The sequence below is a fragment of the Neofelis nebulosa genome, chromosome 2 (genome assembly GCF_028018385.1).
Source record: "Neofelis nebulosa isolate mNeoNeb1 chromosome 2, mNeoNeb1.pri, whole genome shotgun sequence".
NCBI classification, from domain to species: domain Eukaryota; kingdom Metazoa; phylum Chordata; class Mammalia; order Carnivora; family Felidae; genus Neofelis; species Neofelis nebulosa.
In genome coordinates, this window is record NC_080783.1 from 116,940,761 (window position 1) to 116,960,722 (window position 19,962).

Below are 19,962 nucleotides of genomic sequence, written 5' to 3' on the forward strand. Positions count from 1 at the left end.
AGGTCACGATCTCCTGGTCGTGAGATTGAGCCCCGCATTGGGCTCTGTGCTGGGGCATGGAGGCTGTTTGGGATTTTCACTCTCCTTCTTTGTCTGCCCTTCCTGCCCCTCTGTCAAAAATAAATAAATAAACTTATAATGTTATGAAGAAAATATGAGAAAGAGGACAAGCAGACTCAAAAGATGTTTTCCAGAAGGGGGAGAACTGATCCCACTTGTGGGAGGAATAAATATTACTTGTAGGAGAAATAAATAAATAATTCAAGAACAAAGTGGAGCTACAAGATAAAGAGGGGGATAAATGACACAGCAAAAGTTCCAGAGAAGAAAGGTAATCAAGGGCACAAATGGAGTGGTTTGTCTTAGAAAGGAGGTTACGCTCTCTGAATTCAATCAAGAGACGATTCTTCCCTGAGAACAGAAAACTTGAGCAATGGGGGAAAGATGGATAACCAGCTGTGAGAAACATGCTAAGTAGCCAATAAGAACAATGAAAATGGCTGAGTCGTCTGATACATCGCCAAGGTTTAGGATGGGAGAGGACATGGTCTTGGTGGTCACTGGGACAAATGAGTCAGAGTGATATAGAGAGAAGAGTGGACGTAGATAAATGTACAGACTCCATTTCCGCCTCCTGATAACACCGGGCGGCTTTCCATACGTTTAGCAGCTGCAGCCTTTTGAATCAGGATGTGGCCTGTGTCTGAGTGGACTCCCCATTCTGACAGCTCTAGGGCACCCCTTCCTCATCACAACTAGCAACCCCAGTGGCTGTCCTGGCTCCTGTGTCCCCCTTCTGGCAGCAGTCGATTACATGTGCATTTATTCACAAGCACCAATAGTTCCCATCAAAGCAAAGAGCTATCCCAGAGCAGAAGAGCCTGCTAGTCTGGGCCAACTGGAAGATTTCAAAAGTGAGAGACACAAAGGAAATGTACTAGTCTCTGAGACTACATGAAAACACAAGGCCCATTCTGAACCCTGTAACTGTCCCAACAGTGGTCCTGAGGAAGCCAGCAAGAGTCCCTTTTCTTCTCCACTGGATCTCTCTCATCCCATTCAGATTCTAACTAGCTGGAGCTCATGTTCGCACACATTCCCATCCCCTCTCTTCTTTCCTGCTGCTTAGAGAATAAATACTGGTACTTGAAGCAGGTTTACATTTCCTCCAATCAACAAACTGTTTAGGTATAAAATTTCTTTAATCAAAAAGGATTGCTCTTCCCTCAACACAAATGCACACGTTAAAAGTAAAAAATATATATGAGAGAGACACATATTTACACAAATTAGAAACCAGTCTTGAGTCCTGGGTTAGGGGTTGACGAATACTTGCAAGCCTGTTACGTACCACATATATATCAAACACTGGACATCCAGGTGGGCAAAATAAAAGTCCTGTAAGGTTTCACTATTTAAAAAGAATGGACATCAGGGGCAACTGAAGGATGGCTTCTCATCTGCTCTAGATGTCTCCCAGTCATCTCTCTGGCCATGGTGGGTAGACCAGGGTGGGACAGGGTACAGCTCCAGTCTGATGGCAGAGTTACTGGCAAACTGTGGCAAGGAGGTCCCTCTCCAGAGAGTTTCTTAGGAGCACTGGGGATGACAGGCGATGCTGTAGCAGGTAGAACTGAAGTGGTTGGGGCAGAGTGGGTGAAGGGCTGTACTCCGTGCTGGACAAAAAGGATGATACCGATGCTGGCTCCAGTGCCTAAAGGACCGTGGCTCAGGGAAATGGTACCTGGGGAACCGAGGGGTGGGTTGCAAATTGGAGTGGTGTGGGTCCAAGTGAGGTGCATGGCTGGCCATTCTGTGAGGTGCCAAGGCTGCTTCGATTTCAACACTAGATGTCCTAGCTGTGTCTGGTCCATCTTTTCCGTGGGAGGTGCAGGAGAGGAAGCAGCTGGATGGCTGTGGTGGCTTGGAAAATGCTAGAAGGAAGACACAAGTGAAAAAAAAATACGTGAGAGAGCTCTCAGATGAACTCCACTTAGTTGCTTAAAATTTTTCTTTCCTTGGGGACTGTCTGCAAGGCAAACATACCATGTTTTATGCAACAGATAATTTCCTGGCAGGCCATGATTAAATAAAAATTTTAGTAACCTAATTAGACCTTCACTTACTTGACGAATACTTGCAAGCCTGTTACGTACCACATATACATCAAACACTGGACATCCAGGTGGGCAAAATAAAAGTCCTGTAAGGTTTCACTATTTAAAAAATAGATCATTTTAGAACTTATTTTTCAAGGCTGTTTTTAATATTTATTTTTGGGAGACAGAGAAACTGAGTGTAAGCAGGAGAGAGGCAGAGAGAGAGAGAGAGAGAGAGACAGAGAGAGAGAGAGAGAGAGACAGTCAAAGAGAGAGAGAAAGACAAAGAGAGAGACAGAGAATCTGAAGCAGGCTCCAGCCTCCGAACTGTACCGAGCCCAATGCGGGCCTCTAACCCATGAAGCGCAGGATCACGGGATCATGACCTGGGCCAAAGTCGGACGCTCAACTGACTAGGCCACCCAGGTGCCCCGACTTCAAGCCTATCTTTAATTGGAATCATCATTTCCCAATTTGTATATTTAAAATTTTTCATTTCCCTTGGTTGAACTGCTTAAGAAATATAAATTGATATGCAGGCAATGGGGTGCCTAGGTGGCTCAGTCAGTTGAGCGGCTCTTTTTGTTGTTGTTGTTGTTTTTAATGATTATTTGTTTTTAAAAAAGAGAGAGAGAGAAAGACAGAGTGTGAGTTGGAGAAGGGCAAAGAGAAAGGGAGACACAGAATCCAAAGCAGTCTCCAGACTCTGTGCTGACAGCTCAGCTCCAGCCTGAACCCAAGATCCGTGAGATCATGACCTGAGCCAAAGTTGGACGCTCAACGGACTGAGCCACCCAGGCGTTCCAAGTGTATGACTCTCTATCTTGGCTCAGGTAATGATCTCACAGTTTGTGAATTCAAGCCCTGCATCAGGCTCCGCACTGATAGTGCTTGGAGTTCTCTCTCCCTCTCTCTCTGCTCCTACCCCACTTGTGCTCTCTCTCTCTCAAAATAAATGAATAAACTTAAAAAATATTGTTTAAAAATATGCAGGCAAGAATCCTCCTGCTTATTTAAAAATTTTTTTTGTTTTATTTATCTTGAGAGAAAAAAGAGAGCGCATGCACACTGCACACACAAGCAGGGGAAGGATAGAGACAGGGAGAGAATCCCAAGTAGGCTCCATGCTGTCAGTGCAGAGCCTGGCTTGGGGCTCGATCTCACAAATGGTGAGATCATGACCTGAGCCAGAGGTTTAGCTGACTGAGCTACCCAGGCACTCCCTTTGCTTATTTTTAAATGAGTTATTCCCATAGCAATAATAATTGTGGTTGATTGAAAACAAGGACTGTCCATTATCTATAGGAGACTTTCCCCTCCCCATCATTTGAGTACCCCATAAACACACTGTTGTTTGAAGGCACAAAAAAATAGGTCACTTCTAGGGGCACCTGGGTGGCTCTGTTGGCTAAGTGGCCAACTCTTGATTTTGGCTCAGGTCACGGTCTCATGGTTCTGTGAGATTGAGCCCTGCATGGGGATCTGCACTGACAGTGTACAGCCTGCTTGCGATTCTGTCTCTGCCCCTCCCCAAAGCGTGCTCTCTCTCTCTCTCTCTCTCAGAAATAAATAAAAAGTTTTAAAAAATGGGTCACTTCCACACTAAGTCTAAGAATCTATCCAACATGGGGCACCTGAGTAGCTCACTTGGTTAAGCATCCACCTTCAGCTCATGTCATGATCTCACAGTTTGTGAGTTTGAGCCCTGTGTCGGGCTCTGTGCTAACAGCTCAGAGCCTGGAGCCTGCTTTGGATTCTCTGTCTCCTTCTCTCTCTGCCCCTCCCCCACTTGTGCTCTGTCTCTCTCTCTCAAAAAAAAAAAAAAAAATCTATCCAACACTCCTTCTATAGGTGTTCCATGGCTGCCCTCCTACTCTCTCGGTGATATATTTGTTATGACCAGTCCTTGAAACCCACACTTCCAGAGGGTTTGGTACAGAGTGCTTGGGTAGGAGTAAAAAGAAAGAGAAGGGAAGGGTTTCAGGGCAGCAGAGGAGAAAGGATTTGTAAAGAAAAACTAAAAACTCTTACTGCATAACTCATTTGGCCAGGTAAAAAGCCTTCTATAGAGGCACCTGGGTGGCTCAGTTGGTTAAGCCTCTGACTTCAGTTCAGGTTGTGCACTCATGGCTCTTGAGTTTGAGCCCCAAGTCAGGCTCTTTGCTGACAGTACGGAGCTTACTTCAGATCCTGCCTCCCTCTCCCTCCGTCCCTCCCCCGACACATGCGTGCACATGCTCTTTCTCAAAAATAAATAAACATTTTAAAAAAGTATTTAAAAAAAGTCCTCTGTATCCATGCAGAAAGCAGAGAAGCTGAAACGTGAGGAATAAGGTTAAACTTCATGGAGTGCCTTTTTTTTTTTTTTTTTAAGTAGGTTCCATGTCCAGTATGGAGCCCAATGTGGGGCTTGAACTCATGACTCTGAGAACAAGACTTGAAGTGAGACCAAGAGTCAGACGCTTAGCTGACCAAGCTACCCAGGTGCCCATTCATGGAGTTCTTTGTAGTGATACAGACAAAATAGAACAAAAACCATATAAGAATCAAGACAATGAAGGAACGTTGGGCATTCCCTCCCATGAAAAGAAACTTATTGGCAAAAAGGAAGAGACTTAGAAGAAAACAGAAAGAACCCATTTCTCCATGTACACTTCATTCTCTTATTTCCCCACCTCTCTCTCAGGTTTACAAGTTCTTACCTTGGTCAGCTTGTGCCTGCTACTGCCCAAAGATGACTTCTGAGCAGCTATACGAGGAAACCAAGTCTTTAACATCCCTTCCACCTGTAGCAAGGTTCCTAGGTAACGCTCCCTGTGAGAAAGACATTTACTTAAAATGCCATCAAGTGTGAAAAAAGCAACAAGACAGGATTGTGGACATCTCCTTTTAATGAAATACTGAGGAAAGAACCAGGAGAACTCACCCCATCTGGGGCTTTTGCAAAACACCTACAATACGCTGGATCCTGTCCATTGCCACGCTCTGCTGGAAACTGCTCAATCCTGGGGTCAGGGAGAAGGAAAGACATGAAGGATTGAGATGCAACAATTTAGTCAGGTAAAGGAAGAACAAAGCATGGTTAAAATAGATTCACCCAAAGAAATGAAATCACAGAAGCACAAAAGAAATAATGTAAAGATTTAAAAAAATAAAGCTTTAAATGCAAATATTTAAAATACACATTTAAAACATCAAGAGAGAAAAAGAGGAGAACCTAGCCCAAATAATTGCAACTAACCAAATAATTACCTCTCTCAAATCGACCCATCTTCAGCCCATTCAGTAGGTCTGTGAGAGGGCGGATGAAACCTTGGAGCTCTTTACACTGTAGGAAAACAGGACAAAGGCTATGGGAGGGCTGAGAATTGCCCACACACCAGTACTGTTATTCCCCACTTCACAGGGTCCTTACTAGCCATCTGGGTGCTAAGCCATTCCAGTATTGTCTCCTTTCCCCTGCTCTTTCTTACCTTCTGAGCAAAAAGCAGGTCTCCTTTTGTGATACAACCCTGGATGTTTACAGTGGTCTGTAATTCACCGTCTCTTGATCTTTTGACCCCAGATCCTGCCATAGGAGAGGCCAAGCCCCGCTGTTCCAAGTAAGATGTTGTATGTTGGTTGCTGGAGACCTTGGGCCGTTGCCTGGAGCGGATAGGACCGGGCCGTGGCCGAGAACCTCCCCTCTGCCCAACAGTGTCTGGCCTGGGGCCATGGGCCCCTTTGTCCTCCCTCTCACTATCGGAGGGGAGACCAAAGTCACTGTTCACTGGGGAGGTGGAAAAAGAGGAAGAGAGAGAATAGGAAGAACAGGAAGAAACGCTAGATGGAGAATCCATAGGTTCAGAAGCAGGGGTTGGAGAGCAGCTCCCGGAGTACTCAAAGATCGGGACCTGCAACTGAAGAGCAAAGCAAGGGAGCATGTCACCATAATCTGAAAATTAGGAAATGGACTGGGAGACTGGGGTGTACTGCATGGGATGATAATATCTCTTCTCTCCTCCCCAGTATCACCTGTCTCAGAGCCGACAGACAAAGTCATCTCCTCCGCCTGGCCCCCTCAATTAAGTACCTGGACTGCCCCTATGGGCTCCGCAGAGCAGCCCTTACTTAGTCTGACGCAGACTCTGTTCTTACCTCCCTCTGTTCAGAGTAAATTACCTGACTCGACACCTTCCATCTCCCCACCCTGAAAATTTGTTCGCCAGGTCTGTTCCCAACCTAACCCCGCAGCAAGGGCTACGGCGAGCCGAGCGGTAAATCTCCGGTAACCGAAGCCACCTAGTGACCCTGTAGGGCCTGCTCCCCACAGGAACCTCCCGCCTCTTTCCAATCTTTCCAATCCGGAGCCCTGCACCAGGACCCTCTACATTCGCGCCTGACACGTGATGCTATCCCTCCCAATGCCCAATTCTGCTTTCGGTCCCTAAACCTACTCCCTCGGGGTCTGATCTTCCCGCACGCGGATGGCTTCCCGGTCCTACAAGCCTCCTCACCTGCGTCGGGTCTGCTCAGCCCAGGCTGCCTCCGGCTTCTCCAACTCCGTCGCTCTCGGCTACCCACCTCCGCCTCTCTCCCACTGGGTCCCGCCCCTTCCCCCTCCCAGACACGTGCGGCGAGGCACGTGCCTTCCCCCTGCGAACACAGACCTCACACCCTCATTGGTTGTCTAACCGGTGGCACGTGACTCCCGCTACTGACTTTCACATCCCATTTGCTACAGCCTACTAGGGGCTCGGCCAATAGAGACCCAGTTAGGTGACGATTGGCTGGAAGGAAAGGATTCCGTGCTCCGCCCCTACATGCGGCTCGCGACCGGGACCCGGTGAGGAGAAAAGGCGGAGGGTGGAAGAAGAGTGGAAAAGGGCGGAGCCCGCGGTCTTAAATAGGATGGTGGTGGGCAGGAGACGTGCGGTTGGAGTGCACGGACGGGGTGTGTGATGTGAGGCGCGCGTCTTGGGATGTGGGACTCCCGGCTCCTCTTCGGTAGCAGACTCTCCCCTCCCCCTTTATCTCCCCTCCAGCTTAGAGCCTCCGCTCACGAGGGCAGCACGTGGAAGCCAGCAGCAACTTGGGTCTGCAACGTGTGTGAGAGAATGGCTGTATGCTACTGTGTAGCCTCCCCCCTCTGGGCCGCGCGGCCCTCGTGACTCTCCGATCTCTGGCTCCCTCTCCCCGCCTCCTCCTCCTACAAGTTGGGTGCCTCCTGCCCTGCTGGGTGAGGAGGGTGGGGACTGCCGCCGAGAACACCGCGTCCTCTCCCAGACTCCCACTGGGGCGGCTCCTCCGGCCCTTTCCTTACATAACCCGCCACGCACGTTACCAGCTCAGATGCCAGTCGGCCACGACTGTAGAGGTCAAAGCTGAGCTCGGGTGTTCTGACTTTTCTATCCAGGCTCCTCCGGCCTTGCGCCCTGAATTCCGTGTTCCCTAACGTAGAGAACGGAGTATGGGTAGGTCCCTGATTTCCTAGATGATACCTTCATTTCCTTTGTTTGTTCCCTGGAGAAGATTCGGAAGGCTTGGAAGGAGGGAGGGTGGTAAGTTCGGAGTTCACAGAGTCCGGAATGGACTATTCGCTGCCCCCTGTAGTACTGAAAGTACAGTGCGGAGAAGGGGATAGGGGCTCAGGGACGGTTTGCTCATAGAAGGTGAGACACCGAAGAGACCGCAAGGGGGCAGCCCAGTTCTGATTAGGGTCTCGAGGATAGAGAAAATTAAAATGTGTCCCTGCCTGCCCTAATTACGCACTGGAAAAGGCACATTGTGGGGGGTGGGGGGTGTGAGTGGAGGAGGGTGTGAATTTTAAAAATCTATTCTAAGTAGTTTTTAATATTTTACATATGTTTAACAATGTGCTTATTATACAAAAAGGAAAAAGTGTTCTACATAAACCTCAACTCTCTTTTCCCAAACACAGCCTCAAAACCATGTGTAATAAAAGAATTAGACGGAATTGTCTGTGGTGCTCTTCTCCATTCTTCACAAAATTTCAGGTTGATTCACAGTCCTAATTATTCCCTCTCATTCTTTTGCCAGCTGACACCCTTTCTAATCTACCCTTCCTACCCCCCATATCCTGGTGCTCTCTTTAGTGTTGTGAGTTTAGAACAGAGCCTCTCAGGGAGTAGAGAGTAACCAGATTATTTCATTTATTTATCTTCCAAATTCCTCTTCCCAAATCCCCATCCAAAGATTTGTAGCAGCCTTCTTTTTCCTAAAAAAAGCAAAGAAAGGGAAAAACACCAGGCTCAGGTGGCTGAGGAAGCGCCCCTCTGGGCCCCCCACCTCTAAGAAAACTCCCCATATTTCAGATTCCAAGCTAGATTTCCCCCTGACGTCTCCTGGAAGATGTGTCCCCTCCCTTGCTCACTCCTTACTCTGCTAAATCTCTTCACACACACCCCCCATTAGTTATTTAGAATCCCAATTTTAAATTCCTTCCCTATAGTACAGGCCTCTTTTCCCTCCTTTTGTCTCCACCATCTGTGCTCTACTTTAGGGAACCAACCACCACCCCTACAGCCTCTGAACTTTGCCTCTAGACTCTGCCAGGTTGTAAGGCCCCTCCCATTATGCCCTCTGGCAACTGCCATATCTTGAACCACCTCCTTGCTGGAACCAGCTTTGATTCCTCAAGGCAGACTGGAAATCTGGAGAGGTTTTTTTCTCTATTTCATCTGCTTCTGCTGTACAAGGTGCTGAAGTCCTCCCAGTTCAGAAAAAGTAATGACTCTTGTTTGAAAAGTCTCTGCCTCAACATTTCCTAAACCTCTTGAAATTAGATAAGATTTTTCTAAACGAGATCCTTCTTCCTTTTAAGTAGCTGAGAACTGACCAGGCTGGAAACATTAGCCAGAGATACTGGTAAAAAAAATTAGTTCACTGATTCCCCCAAGGCCAGTGGCTGCACTCTCACCTTCTACATGAAATACATCCCCCCCTGAACGAGGGCCCAGGACAGGAGGAGGGGAACAGGACTCTGCAGACTGGATACAGCATCGTTCAGATCTGGACTCTGCTAAAATACAGACATCCCCCCCACGGTAGGCCAGTGTCATCCTTCCTACCATCCCCCTCCCCCTCTGAAAGGGTAGCCGACTCTTTACACCAACCTCAGTCTTCCTTTCCTCTGAGCTTACAGAAGGATCCATCTCTCCTCCCCATTACCATAAGGAGTCCTTTCCTCTGTGCCTTTCAGCCTCCTGACCATACCAGGGAGCTTCAACTCACTTCAAGAATGCACATTTTTATCTGTTATGGGCTTGACACTGTGTTAGTCAATGTGCTAGGTGCTATAGGGGGGATGTAAATGTGATTAAGATCTGACCCCTTTCTTCAAAGAGTTTACACTCTAAATGGAGCCTACCATATACTTTAAAATATTTCTTTGTCCTTGTCATCAATCAGCTTTCCATTCCTACTGATTCCTCCCATCTGTGGTCAATTATATTCAGGCTGCACTTCAGTCCTGTTGCCCTTTTTAGCTGTTGTTTCTCTTTTTTCATTATCAGATTTCTCAAATGATTGGTCTATACTCTCCCTCCCCTTCTTCACAATGTACTCCCTCTCTAACTCCACAAAAACCTTTTGCTTAACTACTCAATTAAAACTTTCTTCTTTGGGGTTACTGGTAACCTCCTTTTCTCTGGCCTCTTGGTAGCTTTGTATTGATTATATTAAATTAAATCTTCTAGATTCTAAAATACAAACTTGGCTATCTGCCTCTCCAGTCACTTCCACATTTTCTCGGTTGATTCCTTGTCCTCTTTCTACTAGCTATAGGCACATTCATTGGCCTTTTGGTTTTCTGTGTACTGCCTCTGTTGAGCTCATCTACTTCCGTAACTGTGGCTTTAGGACTGTAGCTCTGACCTAGTTCAGCTACCTTTAGGACACCCTTATAGGGCTGTCACCATAAATTCAGCTTGGCCAATACCAAATTTATAACTTCAGTCCTAAACCACTCTGACCTTCCTTCCACAGGTCCCATTTTGGTCAGCCATTTTTGCAGACATCCATATTTGAAACTTATTTCAACATTCTCCTCATTTATTGCTCCTCTGAAATTATCACTGAAGCAAGGCACTTTCTTCAAAATATTTCTTATTTTTCTCCTCTCCATTCAAAATGCTACTTCCCTAGTCCAAACCTTTAATGGATTGTTTCTGGAATGATGCAAATCTCATGCATTTCTCCCCACTCCACTGCATCCTGCATACAACCAGACAAATAGTTTTTCTAAAATACCATTTTCAGGGGCGCCTGGGTGGCTCAGTCAGTTAAGCGGCCGACTTCGGCTCAGGTCATGATTTCGCGGTCCCTGAGTTCAAGCCCTGCATCGGGCTCTGTGCTGACAGCTCAGAGCCTGGAGCCTGTTTCAGATTCTGTGTCTCTCTCTCTCTGACCCTCCCCCGTTCATGCTCTCTCTCTGTCTCAAAAATAAATAAACGTTAAAAAAAATTTTTTTTAAATACCATTTTCACTGTATCTTTACTACACTGAAAAACTTACAAGGCTCCCCATTGCTTGTAAGTCCAAACTTCAGCCTGACACTTCAGATTCTCCTGTAATTCAGCCCTATCTTGCCCTATGTGAAATTACCAAGCAAATATTAGGAGCCTTGTAAATTAAATTGTTTTTTCTTAATTTCCCACTGTACCTTCCCGTATACCTTCTCCTTCAATCATACCCTACCCACTAGACATGCATGGTTGCTCCATACCCTCACCCCTGCAGCTCTTTCATTCTCTATTCTTCCCTCTAATTGTTTTCATACTTTCATAACTTAACCACCAATCAAAAGCTCACCTATCCTTCGAAGTGTATCTGAAGCATAGTCACCTCCTAAAAGTCTTCCAGGCAACTCCAGCTCGTACTGATCTCTGTCCTTCTACTGCCTAAAACACTTGCCTCAAATTTGCCTATGCTCTCAAATTTATATGTAATTTAACAGTGTTACAAACATTTTCATTTTGTTCGAAATGTTTTGCAAGTGTAAACTTGAGTTTTATAAATACTTTCAGGGCAATAACAACATCATAGATTTCTTTTTCATAAGCAGCAGCAGCGGCATCCTTCACAGCTTTAGTCATAGGTTTCATACACGTTAAGTACCACTGAACTGAAATTTAACTTCACCAAATCTTCCCAGTTTTCTGAATACAAGGTTAGTATTGAATCTCAGCAAAAGGTATGATGGCCAAGCTGAGCTGGGCACCTGCACTGGTGTACTAGTTATTTGGTTCCTTCCCCCGCCGCCCCCCCACCCCAAGCCTATTATTCCAGCCCTCCCCCTGTTCTATGTCTCCAGCCCTGGGATCTGTCCTGGGCTAAGAGATGTCTCATACCTTCCCCCCACCACCCTGCCATCCCCAATCCACTTACTGGTTCCATTGTCATTGGTTTCAATGTTTCAGGCTTCTGATGGTCTGTAAGTTCTGTTTCGTGACTAATGGTAGTAGTTTCCGCTCCTTCCCTTACCTCTTTATCCAACCTGTTCTGCTCTCAGTAGGATCAAGAAACAGAGTTATCATTGCCTCCATCCAATATCCTCATAGATTCTCTATTTAGAGGCCTTCTCTCCTGAACGCCCCACTGCCCAAGACTTAAGCTCAGGAGTCCTCCCCACTTTATTGTTTGCATGGATTATGTACCCATTTCCATTCACCAATTCTCTTGACTCAAGGACTGCCCCTCCCTCTCAATGTCTTAGCAAACCTACTAAGTTCTGGCTTTATTCTCCCCACCTGTGGTTAGCAAATCTGCTTTGGGCCCACTACCTAGTTTCATTTCACCTAACTCATTTTTATTTTTGCTAATCATTTACAGTTCAACATTGCCCACTTTCTTTTCAACTGTTACCTATTCTGACGCTTTTAGATGTAGAGGTCACTCACCAGTCTATCTTCTGATTCAAATATGGAGTAATCAACAGTGAAATTTGCACCAAAGTCATCTGGGGGGGGGGGGGAGAAAAAAATCAGTAGTGACAAAGGAAAAAGGTAGCAGTAGGTCTAGAAATGGAAAGAGGAAGAAATTGCTCCGAATACTTCAACTTGCTCAAGTTGTAACATTTACTGGTGTAATCTAATTCTAATGAACTTTAATGTTAAAAATGTTTGTGAGTGTGTCTGAATTTATATTTTCAATCTGGTATCCAAAATAATTTACAAATTTGAGAATTTTTAAATTGTTTCAACCCATTTCCAAAGAATTGAAAGTCACTGGCTTGAGAAATAATGCCACAAGCCTTGATAAGGTCTTTGCTCATAGCCAAATTTCCTCTGATCTAGTTGTTCCAATTGCAAAGAGAAAGGCAAAGTCTCAGAACTAAGCATCCCCAAAACCTCTGTCCATCCTGCTGGGGATCAGAGACGCATACATACTCACCATAATTGGGGGTGACTGTATAATAATAGACCACCTGATAATAATCATCCTCTTCTAGTCCTTCTTCATCCCCATATTCTTGTCCTACGGGGACAAGGACTAGAGGTCAAGGGGCATCTGGAACTCCTTAGCAAAAGAAGGACACCTGAAGTTGATCTCAGCTCTATCAATGTCTTTGCTTTCTGCCTCCCCTCCAAGGCCTTACTATCTCACTGCCCCTGTACCTCTAAGCCCTTCTCAGTCTTTGGGGCTCCATATCTGTGATGAGGCTTGTGACTCTGTGCCCTTTCAATTCAGGAACTCCTAGAGAGAAAATGTGTCCCTTCACATTCTGTAAACCCAAAATAAGACCTAAAGCTGAAAAAGGTAGGAAGCAGAGATACCAGAAATGAAGAATTCCAAATCTCTTCTGGAGAATGCTGCAGACCATATTAGATCTGTGAGAGATCTTCTCACCTCAGTGTCTCACACAGAACGGAGACATACATCTTTAGGCTTTTGGACTCCGGTTTTAGTTCCCGATTCGCTGCAGACTAACGGAATAGCCCTGAAGAAGCCACTAACCATCACTTTTTTCAAATGAGTCAGCTGGACTAAATGACCCATCTACATTAGTTTTTCTTCCTTCCTAGGACTAAAAATATGTGGCTTTGACATGATTAGGTCTCCAGGCCTCCTACTAAACACTTCCCTATGCTCCTTGAATGCTCTCCCTGAATCCCAGGCAATGACATACAAATCTGGAGGAAAAGGAAACAATGAGAGTACCTGGCAGACTGGGAACAAAGGAGGGAAGGAGCCAAGCTACTTTTGGGAGTCTGTCCCTGAGGGGAAGCCAGTTCTCCACTACCATAAAGGCCACCCCCTACTTCTGTGTCCTTACTAATACAAGGGGTTTTCTCCAACCCTCTGGGAAGGAAGATTCCCCCAGCTTCTCTCACTAGTATCAGAGTGCCCCGCCTTCCAAGAGCCCACCTCTCTCCTCCACCCTCACTGTAGTCCCTCTCCCTCTTGTCCAACTCTGCGGTGATGGACAGCTGACGTGACTCTTGGTGGGGACTCCCTGTGTCAAGGGTTCCATCTTCATCAGCTGTCTCTGACAGGACTCTGTTTTCCTCCCCCTCTTCTGGCTCTACTTTCCAGATTCCCCCCACCCCCCCACCCCACCCCGCCCCAACACTGGACTCTGGCACAAATGAGTGTTATTACTCCCCATTAAATTGCACCTCTCATCCACTCCTCATTTTTCTTTTCTCCCACCCTACTTATGATAGAAGATCTGGCCCAAAAGCTCAGGGAGAGAGAGTGAACTTACCCAAGATAAGTGGCACAGCAAGGATGGCTACAAAGAGGACATCCATTCTGGATTCTGCACTATTGCTGTGAAAGTAAAAAAGGAAATTACAGCGTTTCTCACCAAACTTCCCCCGCCTCCTGCCCTCCTCCAAAGCTGCTGCAACTCTTTTCCCCAGGGAGTAGAATTCCCCGCCCAGTTGCCGACTGACTAGATCAATGGTTGCTACCGGTCAGCCAGAGAGCTGCCCAGATTAAGAGAGAGGCAAAGTGGATTTTGATGTGAACGTGTTCACTGAGCTTCCCCAGTCCTAGATTAGATCCATTCAGGATTCCGCTGACACTACCAAAGCAAGCAAGCAGACAAACCAAAAGCCAGACCAAAACCCAAAACCCGTGCCTATCTAGAAGCTTCCCCTCTGAAGAAGAGGACTCCCTCCTAGTCCTCACAAAAAGCTCACCCTCCCTTTCACGGTCCCTAACTTACCATCACTATCTAGAGTCCAGGCTTATTCACAATCTCTCTTCACAGTCAAAATTTTAGAGGAACTGATGAGCACTTTTTTCTAGACTGAAAGAATGTCCTCTCTTCTGCCTGTCTTGGACTCTGAAATACAAGAGCAATACTAACATCATTGTCTGATACCCAAAGCACCTGCTGCAGTACTTCTGATAAAAATCTCTCAGCCAAGGCCAGTTATTTCCTCTATGGCAAGTACTGACCTCACTTCATGTCTTTCTCCACTTTCTGGATACAGGATGGAAGAAGGGAGGAAACAGCCTCTTTCCTCGAATAGATGCCCCCCTCCCCACTTGCTATGCCCCCTTCATTCTATCCACAGGGATAGAGTTCATCTCGCCCTTCTCTCTGCTTTTATATTTCCCATTTTCATTCAGTTCAACTCAGAAGCATTTAGTAACATATATGCTAGGCCCAGTCTGATAGGCAATTCAGAGGTCACTGGCGAGGGAATAAGAATAGTTATGTTGTTTAAAAGGAAGTTAATAAATATCTATTTAACATCTACTACAAGCCAGGCACTATGAAAGTCTCTGTGGAACCACCTGTGGACAAGAGAGGTTTGGTGTTTGTTCTTAGCACTTAGAAATGCTGTGTGAATAGCTCAAAGGAGAGATGAGAAGACTTGTATTCTCGTGTCTCTTCTCCTGACTCCGCCTGCTAGCCTCGGAAGCAAGACACACTGGAGTTTTGAGCACTGGCCAGCATGTTTCCACCATCTTAACCTTTTGCGGGGGAGGATTTGCTTGATGATGATGATTTTCCATGTACATCTATACAATCTATTCCTTCAGCTCCTTTCTAGAATTTCCTGGAAAAAAAATGTAAAACGCTTCTGTGGATGTACCCATATGCATTAACTCATAAATCACTTCCAGTAAGGAAAGGAAGCCCGATTCTCTTTGAACAATTTCTATAGTTGTTTTCTTTGTACTTTGATTAGTCTCTCAAAAACAATATTCCAGATCCCCTCACTTTTCCATCCTGGTACTCTTTTGCCTAAACGTTCCTCCCTAAAGACTGACCCTACCCCCATCCAAATGAGGTTACAATACCCTCCTCTCCTACTTTAATTTTCTTTCACTCTAATACACACAACCCCTGTGTCTTCCCCTGGCCTAAGGAAAAGACACCACTGAAGTTCATTTTCAGAAATAAATAGAGGAAGTATGACCTAAAAGGAACTGTGTGACTTGGGGGGCGGGGGTGCTTGTCGTTTTCCTTTAACCCCACAGCTCTAATTGCTTTTTACAAACAGTCTTAACTCTGAATCTTAACACCGAATCCCATCTGACCTCCTTCCTAACATTGCTCTCCAGGCTCCTCTTCGTCTTTCCTACTCTCTGGTCATTACAGATGAAAGCGTCATTAGCGGTATACTCACTGAATTGCATGTTTCCTCTACTCGTCTGTTCAAAGAGCTCTTACTTTTAAGTCTAACCTTCATCTCTTAGGCAGTAGCTCAAGCCCATTTCCTCTCATTCAAGTAAGAACAATACCCGTCCCTATCTCCCTGCACCCTCTATCCTGTGCTTTCTTTGTATTTGTCCTTTAGGTTCCAACAGGATCTTCCCCTCCCCCGCTCCGCAGCTCTTCAAGAAGACGCAGAATTGCTACCACCCTTCCCCACAAAATAACGAAAGGAAGCCGCAGCCAAGGTCCAATGGGACCCAGGAAGCCGGGCCAGTCCCGGCCCACTCCCTCCTTTTACCAGCTCAAGCCACTCCCAGGACCGAAGTCGAAGGCTTAGTAGGGCAGGAGGACTACAACTCCCGGCAGGTTGTGCTGCCTTGTCCCCGCCCCCGCAGCTCCGCCTCCGCCGAGTCTTCATTGGCCTTCGGGGGGTGGGGATTGGATGGGAGGTGGCCATGGTGCTGCGGCCGGGATTTGTTCCCTCCTCGGCTTCCGTAGAGGAAGTCGCGCGGACCTGTATCAGGGGTTTCGGTGTCCCCCCTCCCCTTCCCTGGGGTCCGGGGGTGACATTGCACCGCGCCCCTCACGGGGTCGCGTCGCCACCCCAAGCAGACTCCTTAGCTGACGTGCTGCCCCCGTCCACCCCTCTTGGCCAGGCCTCCACCCCGCCCCCAGCTGCCCAGCCATGGGGGCCGCAGTGTTTTTCGGATGCACTTTCGTCGCTTTCGGCCCGGCCTTTGCGCTTTTCTTGATCACTGTGGCTGGGGACCCTCTTCGCGTCATCATCCTGGTGGCGGGGTGAGTAGGGGGTCGGGAAGACGCGGGAGGGCGCCAGAGAGAGAGAGAGAGAGAGAAAGAAAGAAAGAAAGAAAGAAAGAAAGAAAGAAAGAAAGAGAGAGATCCGGAAGGGGCTGGGCGAGCTTGGGAGCCTGAGTTGGGGGAGACAAGTCGGCGGTGAAGATTGGAAAGGGTCGAGTCAGGGGTCTAGATGATTTGCCCTTTCCCGCAGTTGGTTTCCGCCTTCCAGGGATCGCACAGATTCCTCCTATACTCCTCCCGGCGACGTCAGAGAAGGCCCAAGGCCAAGACTCGTGAGGGGGGTGTGCTGACCTCCGCCGGCCTGAAGGAGGATCCAGGAATGGATACCTCTCCCTACTACTGTGCGCGTACATTCTGGTTCTCATCGCTCTGAAGACTCATTAGTCAGATTTCTATCCCTTCCCCTGCGTCCGGATCCCTACAAGACTCCCTTGGTGGAGACACCTATCCTGTCTCCTCCCAGTCTTCCAGACCATCCGGAAGTCTAACTTCCACTTTACATGCTGCAGCCTTGATTGGTTCTCCTCCTTGATTTCTCTGGCTCTCCCTACCCTGGCCTGTCTGATTGCCCTTGTCTTTCCTCAGGGCATTTTTCTGGCTGGTCTCCCTGCTCTTGGCCTCTGTGGTCTGGTTCATCTTGGTCCATGTGACTGACAGGTCAGATGCCCGGCTCCAGTATGGCCTCCTGATTTTTGGTGCTGCGGTCTCTGTCCTTCTACAGGAGGTGTTCCGCTTTGCCTACTACAAGCTGCTTAAGTAAGAAGATGGGATGGTCCAAAGGGGAGAAGGGCAGAGGATTGCACTCTGAGAAGTGGGGCAGCCCCTGGGTGGTGGTTTGGAAGAGGAGGCACTAAGGGAGGATGTCAGAGGGAAAGGAGCATTCCTGCCTTTCCTCATGTTTCCCCTACCCCACCCTACCCCACCCCACCCCAGGAAGGCAGATGAGGGGTTAGCATCGCTGAGTGAGGACGGAAGATCACCCATCTCCATCCGCCAGATGGCCTATGGTGAGCCAAGGGAGAGGGACTGGAGGAGGGGGTTGGACACCCCCCTCTCCCAGGGAAGTCAAAACATGCACATGTTCCAAGGGGCTGCTTTTTTCCCCTTCATCCCTGACTTCCAAGGAGAGGTGGTCTGGAGGGAAAGTAGGTGTGGGGGGAATTGTGACTGGGAATGGGGCGAGATCACTGGTAATCAGGCTACAGCGATCTCTGACATTGATGAGACCCTCCTTCCCCCCAGTTTCTGGTCTTTCCTTCGGTATCATCAGTGGTGTCTTCTCTGTTATCAATATTTTGGCTGATGCACTTGGGCCAGGTGTGGTTGGGATCCATGGAGACTCACCCTATTACTTCCTGACTTCAGGTAAGATCTGCTTTCTGCCTTGCCTTCATGCCCCATCCATCCCTGGCCCCGATCTGATTTATTGGTCCTCCCTGGGAGACTTCTTTGGCTCAACATCTCAGGAGGCTGGGAGCAGATGAGGCATGTATCTCATTCCCATCTCCCTCCCTGCAGCCTTTCTGACAGCAGCCATTATCCTGCTCCATACCTTTTGGGGAGTTGTGTTCTTTGATGCCTGTGAGAGGAGACGGTACTGGGCTTTGGGCCTGGTAGTTGGGAGTCACCTACTGACCTCGGGACTGGTGAGTTGGGGACAGGGGCCTGAGTTAGAAAAATATTTAATGGTCAGCAGGATGGAGGGGAGATCTATTCTCACTTCTTAACACGTTAAAACATATCTAGGGAGGAGGCAGAAAGGTTAGTGTTTAGAAGACTCTCATCTCAGCATCAATTGTATAACCTGCCCTGGGTATCCTCTGGGAGTTTGAATGGATTAGTCAAACTGTAATACGAATGGCTGGAGGTGAGCAAGAGGGCAGAAACCTCTGAGGGAGCTGAAAATCAAAAGTCCTCAACCACAAAATATTGGTGCTCTGAAGGGAAGGATCAGGGGATTTGGGTGAGCTACCTGCAGGGAGGTTTGGGTCAAAGGCATGTAGAGAATTTGGGGATTAGGCAGAGAGAGAAGCTAAACTCATTTCTACTCTTATCTCCATCCCTAGACATTCCTGAATCCCTGGTATGAGGCCAGCCTGCTGCCCATCTATGCAGTCACTGTTTCCATGGGGCTTTGGGCCTTCATCACAGCTGGAGGGTCCCTCCGAAGTATCCAGCGCAGCCTCTCGTGTAAGGACTGACTACCTGGACTGATCGCCTGACAGATCCCACCTACCTGCCCACTGCCCATGACTGAGCCCAGCCCTAGCCCGGGTCCTTTACCCACCATTCTCTGTCTCCTCCTCGTCGGTCTATCCCACCACCTTCAGGGTTTTGCTTTGTCCACTCGTGACCTTTAGTCTCTAGGCTTTACCAGGAGCAGCCTGGGTTCAGCCAGTCAGTGACTGGTGGGTTTGAATCTGCACTTATCCCCACCATCTGGGGACCCCCTTGTTGTCCAGGACTCCCCATGTGTCAGTGCTCTGCTCTCACCCTGCGCAAGACTCACCCCCCTTCCCCTCTGCAGGCCGACGGCAGGAGGACAGTCGGGTGATGGTGTATTCTGCCCTGCGCATCCCACCCGAGGACTGAGGGAACCTGGGGGGGCCCCTAGGCCTGGGGTGCCCTCCTGATCTCCTCGCCTTGTATTTCTCCATCTCCAGTTCTGGACAGTGCAGGTTGCCAAGAAAAGGGACCTAGCTTAGCTGTTGCTGTGGAGATGAGATTAACGGAGGCTCAAGGGTAGATGAGCTCTAAGTTTCCCAGTACCTCCTCCCCAGACTGGGCATCTTGGTCTTTTTCTCAGGTCTGAGGGGAACCATTTTTGGTGTGATAAAGACCCCAAACTGCCTTTTTTTTTTTGTTTGTTTTGTTTTGTTTTGTTTCTGTTTTTTGAGTGGGGAGGGAGGAGGTGAGTTGGAGTTCTTCTAACCTCTTTGGACTATATTTTCTCTCCTCAAATTACTCTTCATGGCTGGGCTTATCTGTCCACCTTTCCCTTTGGTCACGGGCCTTGGGGGAAAGGAAGGAAGTGCATGTTTGGGAAACTGGTATTACTGGAACTAATGTTTTCACCTCCTAGACCACCAGCATCCCTCCCCTCCCCAAGGTGAAGTGGAGGGTGCTGCGGTGAGCTGGCCCACTCCGGAGCGGCAATGCCCCTGGAGAAGTCAGACTACCATGACATCACAGGGAAGGAGGGCAGATTTTTTTCTAGTTTTTAATTGGGGTGTGGAGGGGGGGGGGTGGGGAGGTTTTCTATGAACTGTATCATTTTCTGCTGAGGATGGCACATCCCATCCTTTTAATCAAGGTGATTGTGATTTTGACTAATAAAAAGGAATTTATAATTGTGGGGGAACTTGGCTTTTAAGGGAGGGGATAACATGTTAATTGAGATTTCTGCCCTCCCACATCTCTTACCCA

At 47.7% G+C, this 19,962-nt stretch overlaps 4 protein-coding genes across 6 annotated transcripts; 2 read left to right on the plus strand and 2 right to left on the minus strand.

The window, feature by feature from the left end:
* Window positions 1–1,415: 1,415 nt before the first annotated feature.
* Window positions 1,416–6,589, minus strand: CIART (circadian associated repressor of transcription). Its single transcript, XM_058693234.1, has 5 exons — window positions 5,573–6,589; window positions 5,352–5,427; window positions 5,026–5,104; window positions 4,802–4,913; window positions 1,416–1,934 (listed from the first exon to the last, which is right to left on the minus strand). The coding sequence occupies exons 1-5, from the start codon at window positions 6,020–6,022 to the stop codon at window positions 1,416–1,418; spliced, it is 1,236 nt and encodes a 411-aa protein (XP_058549217.1). The 5' UTR covers window positions 6,023–6,589.
* A 301-nt stretch (window positions 6,590–6,890) lies between these two features.
* LOC131504017 (uncharacterized) lies at window positions 6,891–16,215 on the plus strand. The gene is made up of 2 exons (XM_058715938.1): window positions 6,891–7,552; window positions 15,860–16,215. Exons 1-2 carry the CDS (start codon window positions 7,549–7,551, stop codon window positions 16,213–16,215), a joined length of 360 nt encoding a protein of 119 aa, XP_058571921.1. The 5' UTR covers window positions 6,891–7,548.
* Window positions 8,228–16,032, minus strand: C2H1orf54 (chromosome 2 C1orf54 homolog). Of its 3 annotated transcripts, XM_058715934.1 has the most exons (8): window positions 16,016–16,032; window positions 14,272–14,391; window positions 13,807–13,871; window positions 12,492–12,575; window positions 11,999–12,057; window positions 11,487–11,600; window positions 9,019–9,120; window positions 8,228–8,316 (listed from the first exon to the last, which is right to left on the minus strand). In XM_058715934.1, the coding sequence occupies exons 3-7, from the start codon at window positions 13,850–13,852 to the stop codon at window positions 9,022–9,024; spliced, it is 402 nt and encodes a 133-aa protein (XP_058571917.1). In that variant the 5' UTR covers window positions 13,853–13,871; window positions 14,272–14,391; window positions 16,016–16,032; the 3' UTR covers window positions 8,228–8,316; window positions 9,019–9,021. The 3 variants fall into 3 exon arrangements, with proteins under 3 accessions (XP_058571917.1, XP_058571918.1, XP_058571920.1); XM_058715935.1 differs by lacking the exon at window positions 16,016–16,032 and having other exon boundaries at window positions 9,019–9,117; window positions 14,272–14,364; XM_058715937.1 differs by lacking the exons at window positions 9,019–9,120; window positions 16,016–16,032 and having other exon boundaries at window positions 14,272–14,368.
* Window positions 16,207–19,387, plus strand: APH1A (aph-1 homolog A, gamma-secretase subunit). The gene is made up of 7 exons (XM_058715933.1): window positions 16,207–16,515; window positions 17,122–17,292; window positions 17,470–17,543; window positions 17,779–17,901; window positions 18,055–18,182; window positions 18,603–18,726; window positions 19,064–19,387. The coding sequence occupies exons 1-7, from the start codon at window positions 16,403–16,405 to the stop codon at window positions 19,126–19,128; spliced, it is 798 nt and encodes a 265-aa protein (XP_058571916.1). The 5' UTR covers window positions 16,207–16,402; the 3' UTR covers window positions 19,129–19,387.
* Window positions 19,388–19,962: the final 575 nt, after the last annotated feature.

What these genes read in the sequence shown, in the direction of transcription:
- CIART (XM_058693234.1), bottom strand. Translation starts at nt 6,022, where the DNA reads ATGCTCCCTTGCTTTGCTCTTCAGTTGCAGGTCCCGATCTTTGAGTAC. An exon ending in GATGGGTCGATTTGAGAGAG is followed by an intron (nt 5,105 to 5,351) that starts GTAATTATTTGG and finishes CCCTGACCCCAG; the next exon opens with GATTGAGCAGTTTCCAGCAG. An exon ending in TTGCAAAAGCCCCAGATGGG is followed by an intron (nt 4,914 to 5,025) that starts GTGAGTTCTCCT and finishes TCTTTCTCACAG; the next exon opens with GGAGCGTTACCTAGGAACCT.
- APH1A (XM_058715933.1), top strand. Translation starts at nt 16,403, where the DNA reads ATGGGGGCCGCAGTGTTTTTCGGATGCACTTTCGTCGCTTTCGGCCCG. An exon ending in GTCATCATCCTGGTGGCGGG is followed by an intron (nt 16,516 to 17,121) that starts GTGAGTAGGGGG and finishes GTCTTTCCTCAG; the next exon opens with GGCATTTTTCTGGCTGGTCT. An exon ending in GCCTACTACAAGCTGCTTAA is followed by an intron (nt 17,293 to 17,469) that starts GTAAGAAGATGG and finishes ACCCCACCCCAG; the next exon opens with GAAGGCAGATGAGGGGTTAG.
- C2H1orf54 (XM_058715934.1), bottom strand. Translation starts at nt 13,852, where the DNA reads ATGGATGTCCTCTTTGTAGCCATCCTTGCTGTGCCACTTATCTTGG. An exon ending in TGCTGTGCCACTTATCTTGG is followed by an intron (nt 12,576 to 13,806) that starts GTAAGTTCACTC and finishes TTGTCCCCGTAG; the next exon opens with GACAAGAATATGGGGATGAA. An exon ending in AACCAATGACAATGGAACCA is followed by an intron (nt 9,121 to 11,486) that starts GTAAGTGGATTG and finishes TCTGTATTTTAG; the next exon opens with CAGAGTCCAGATCTGAACGA.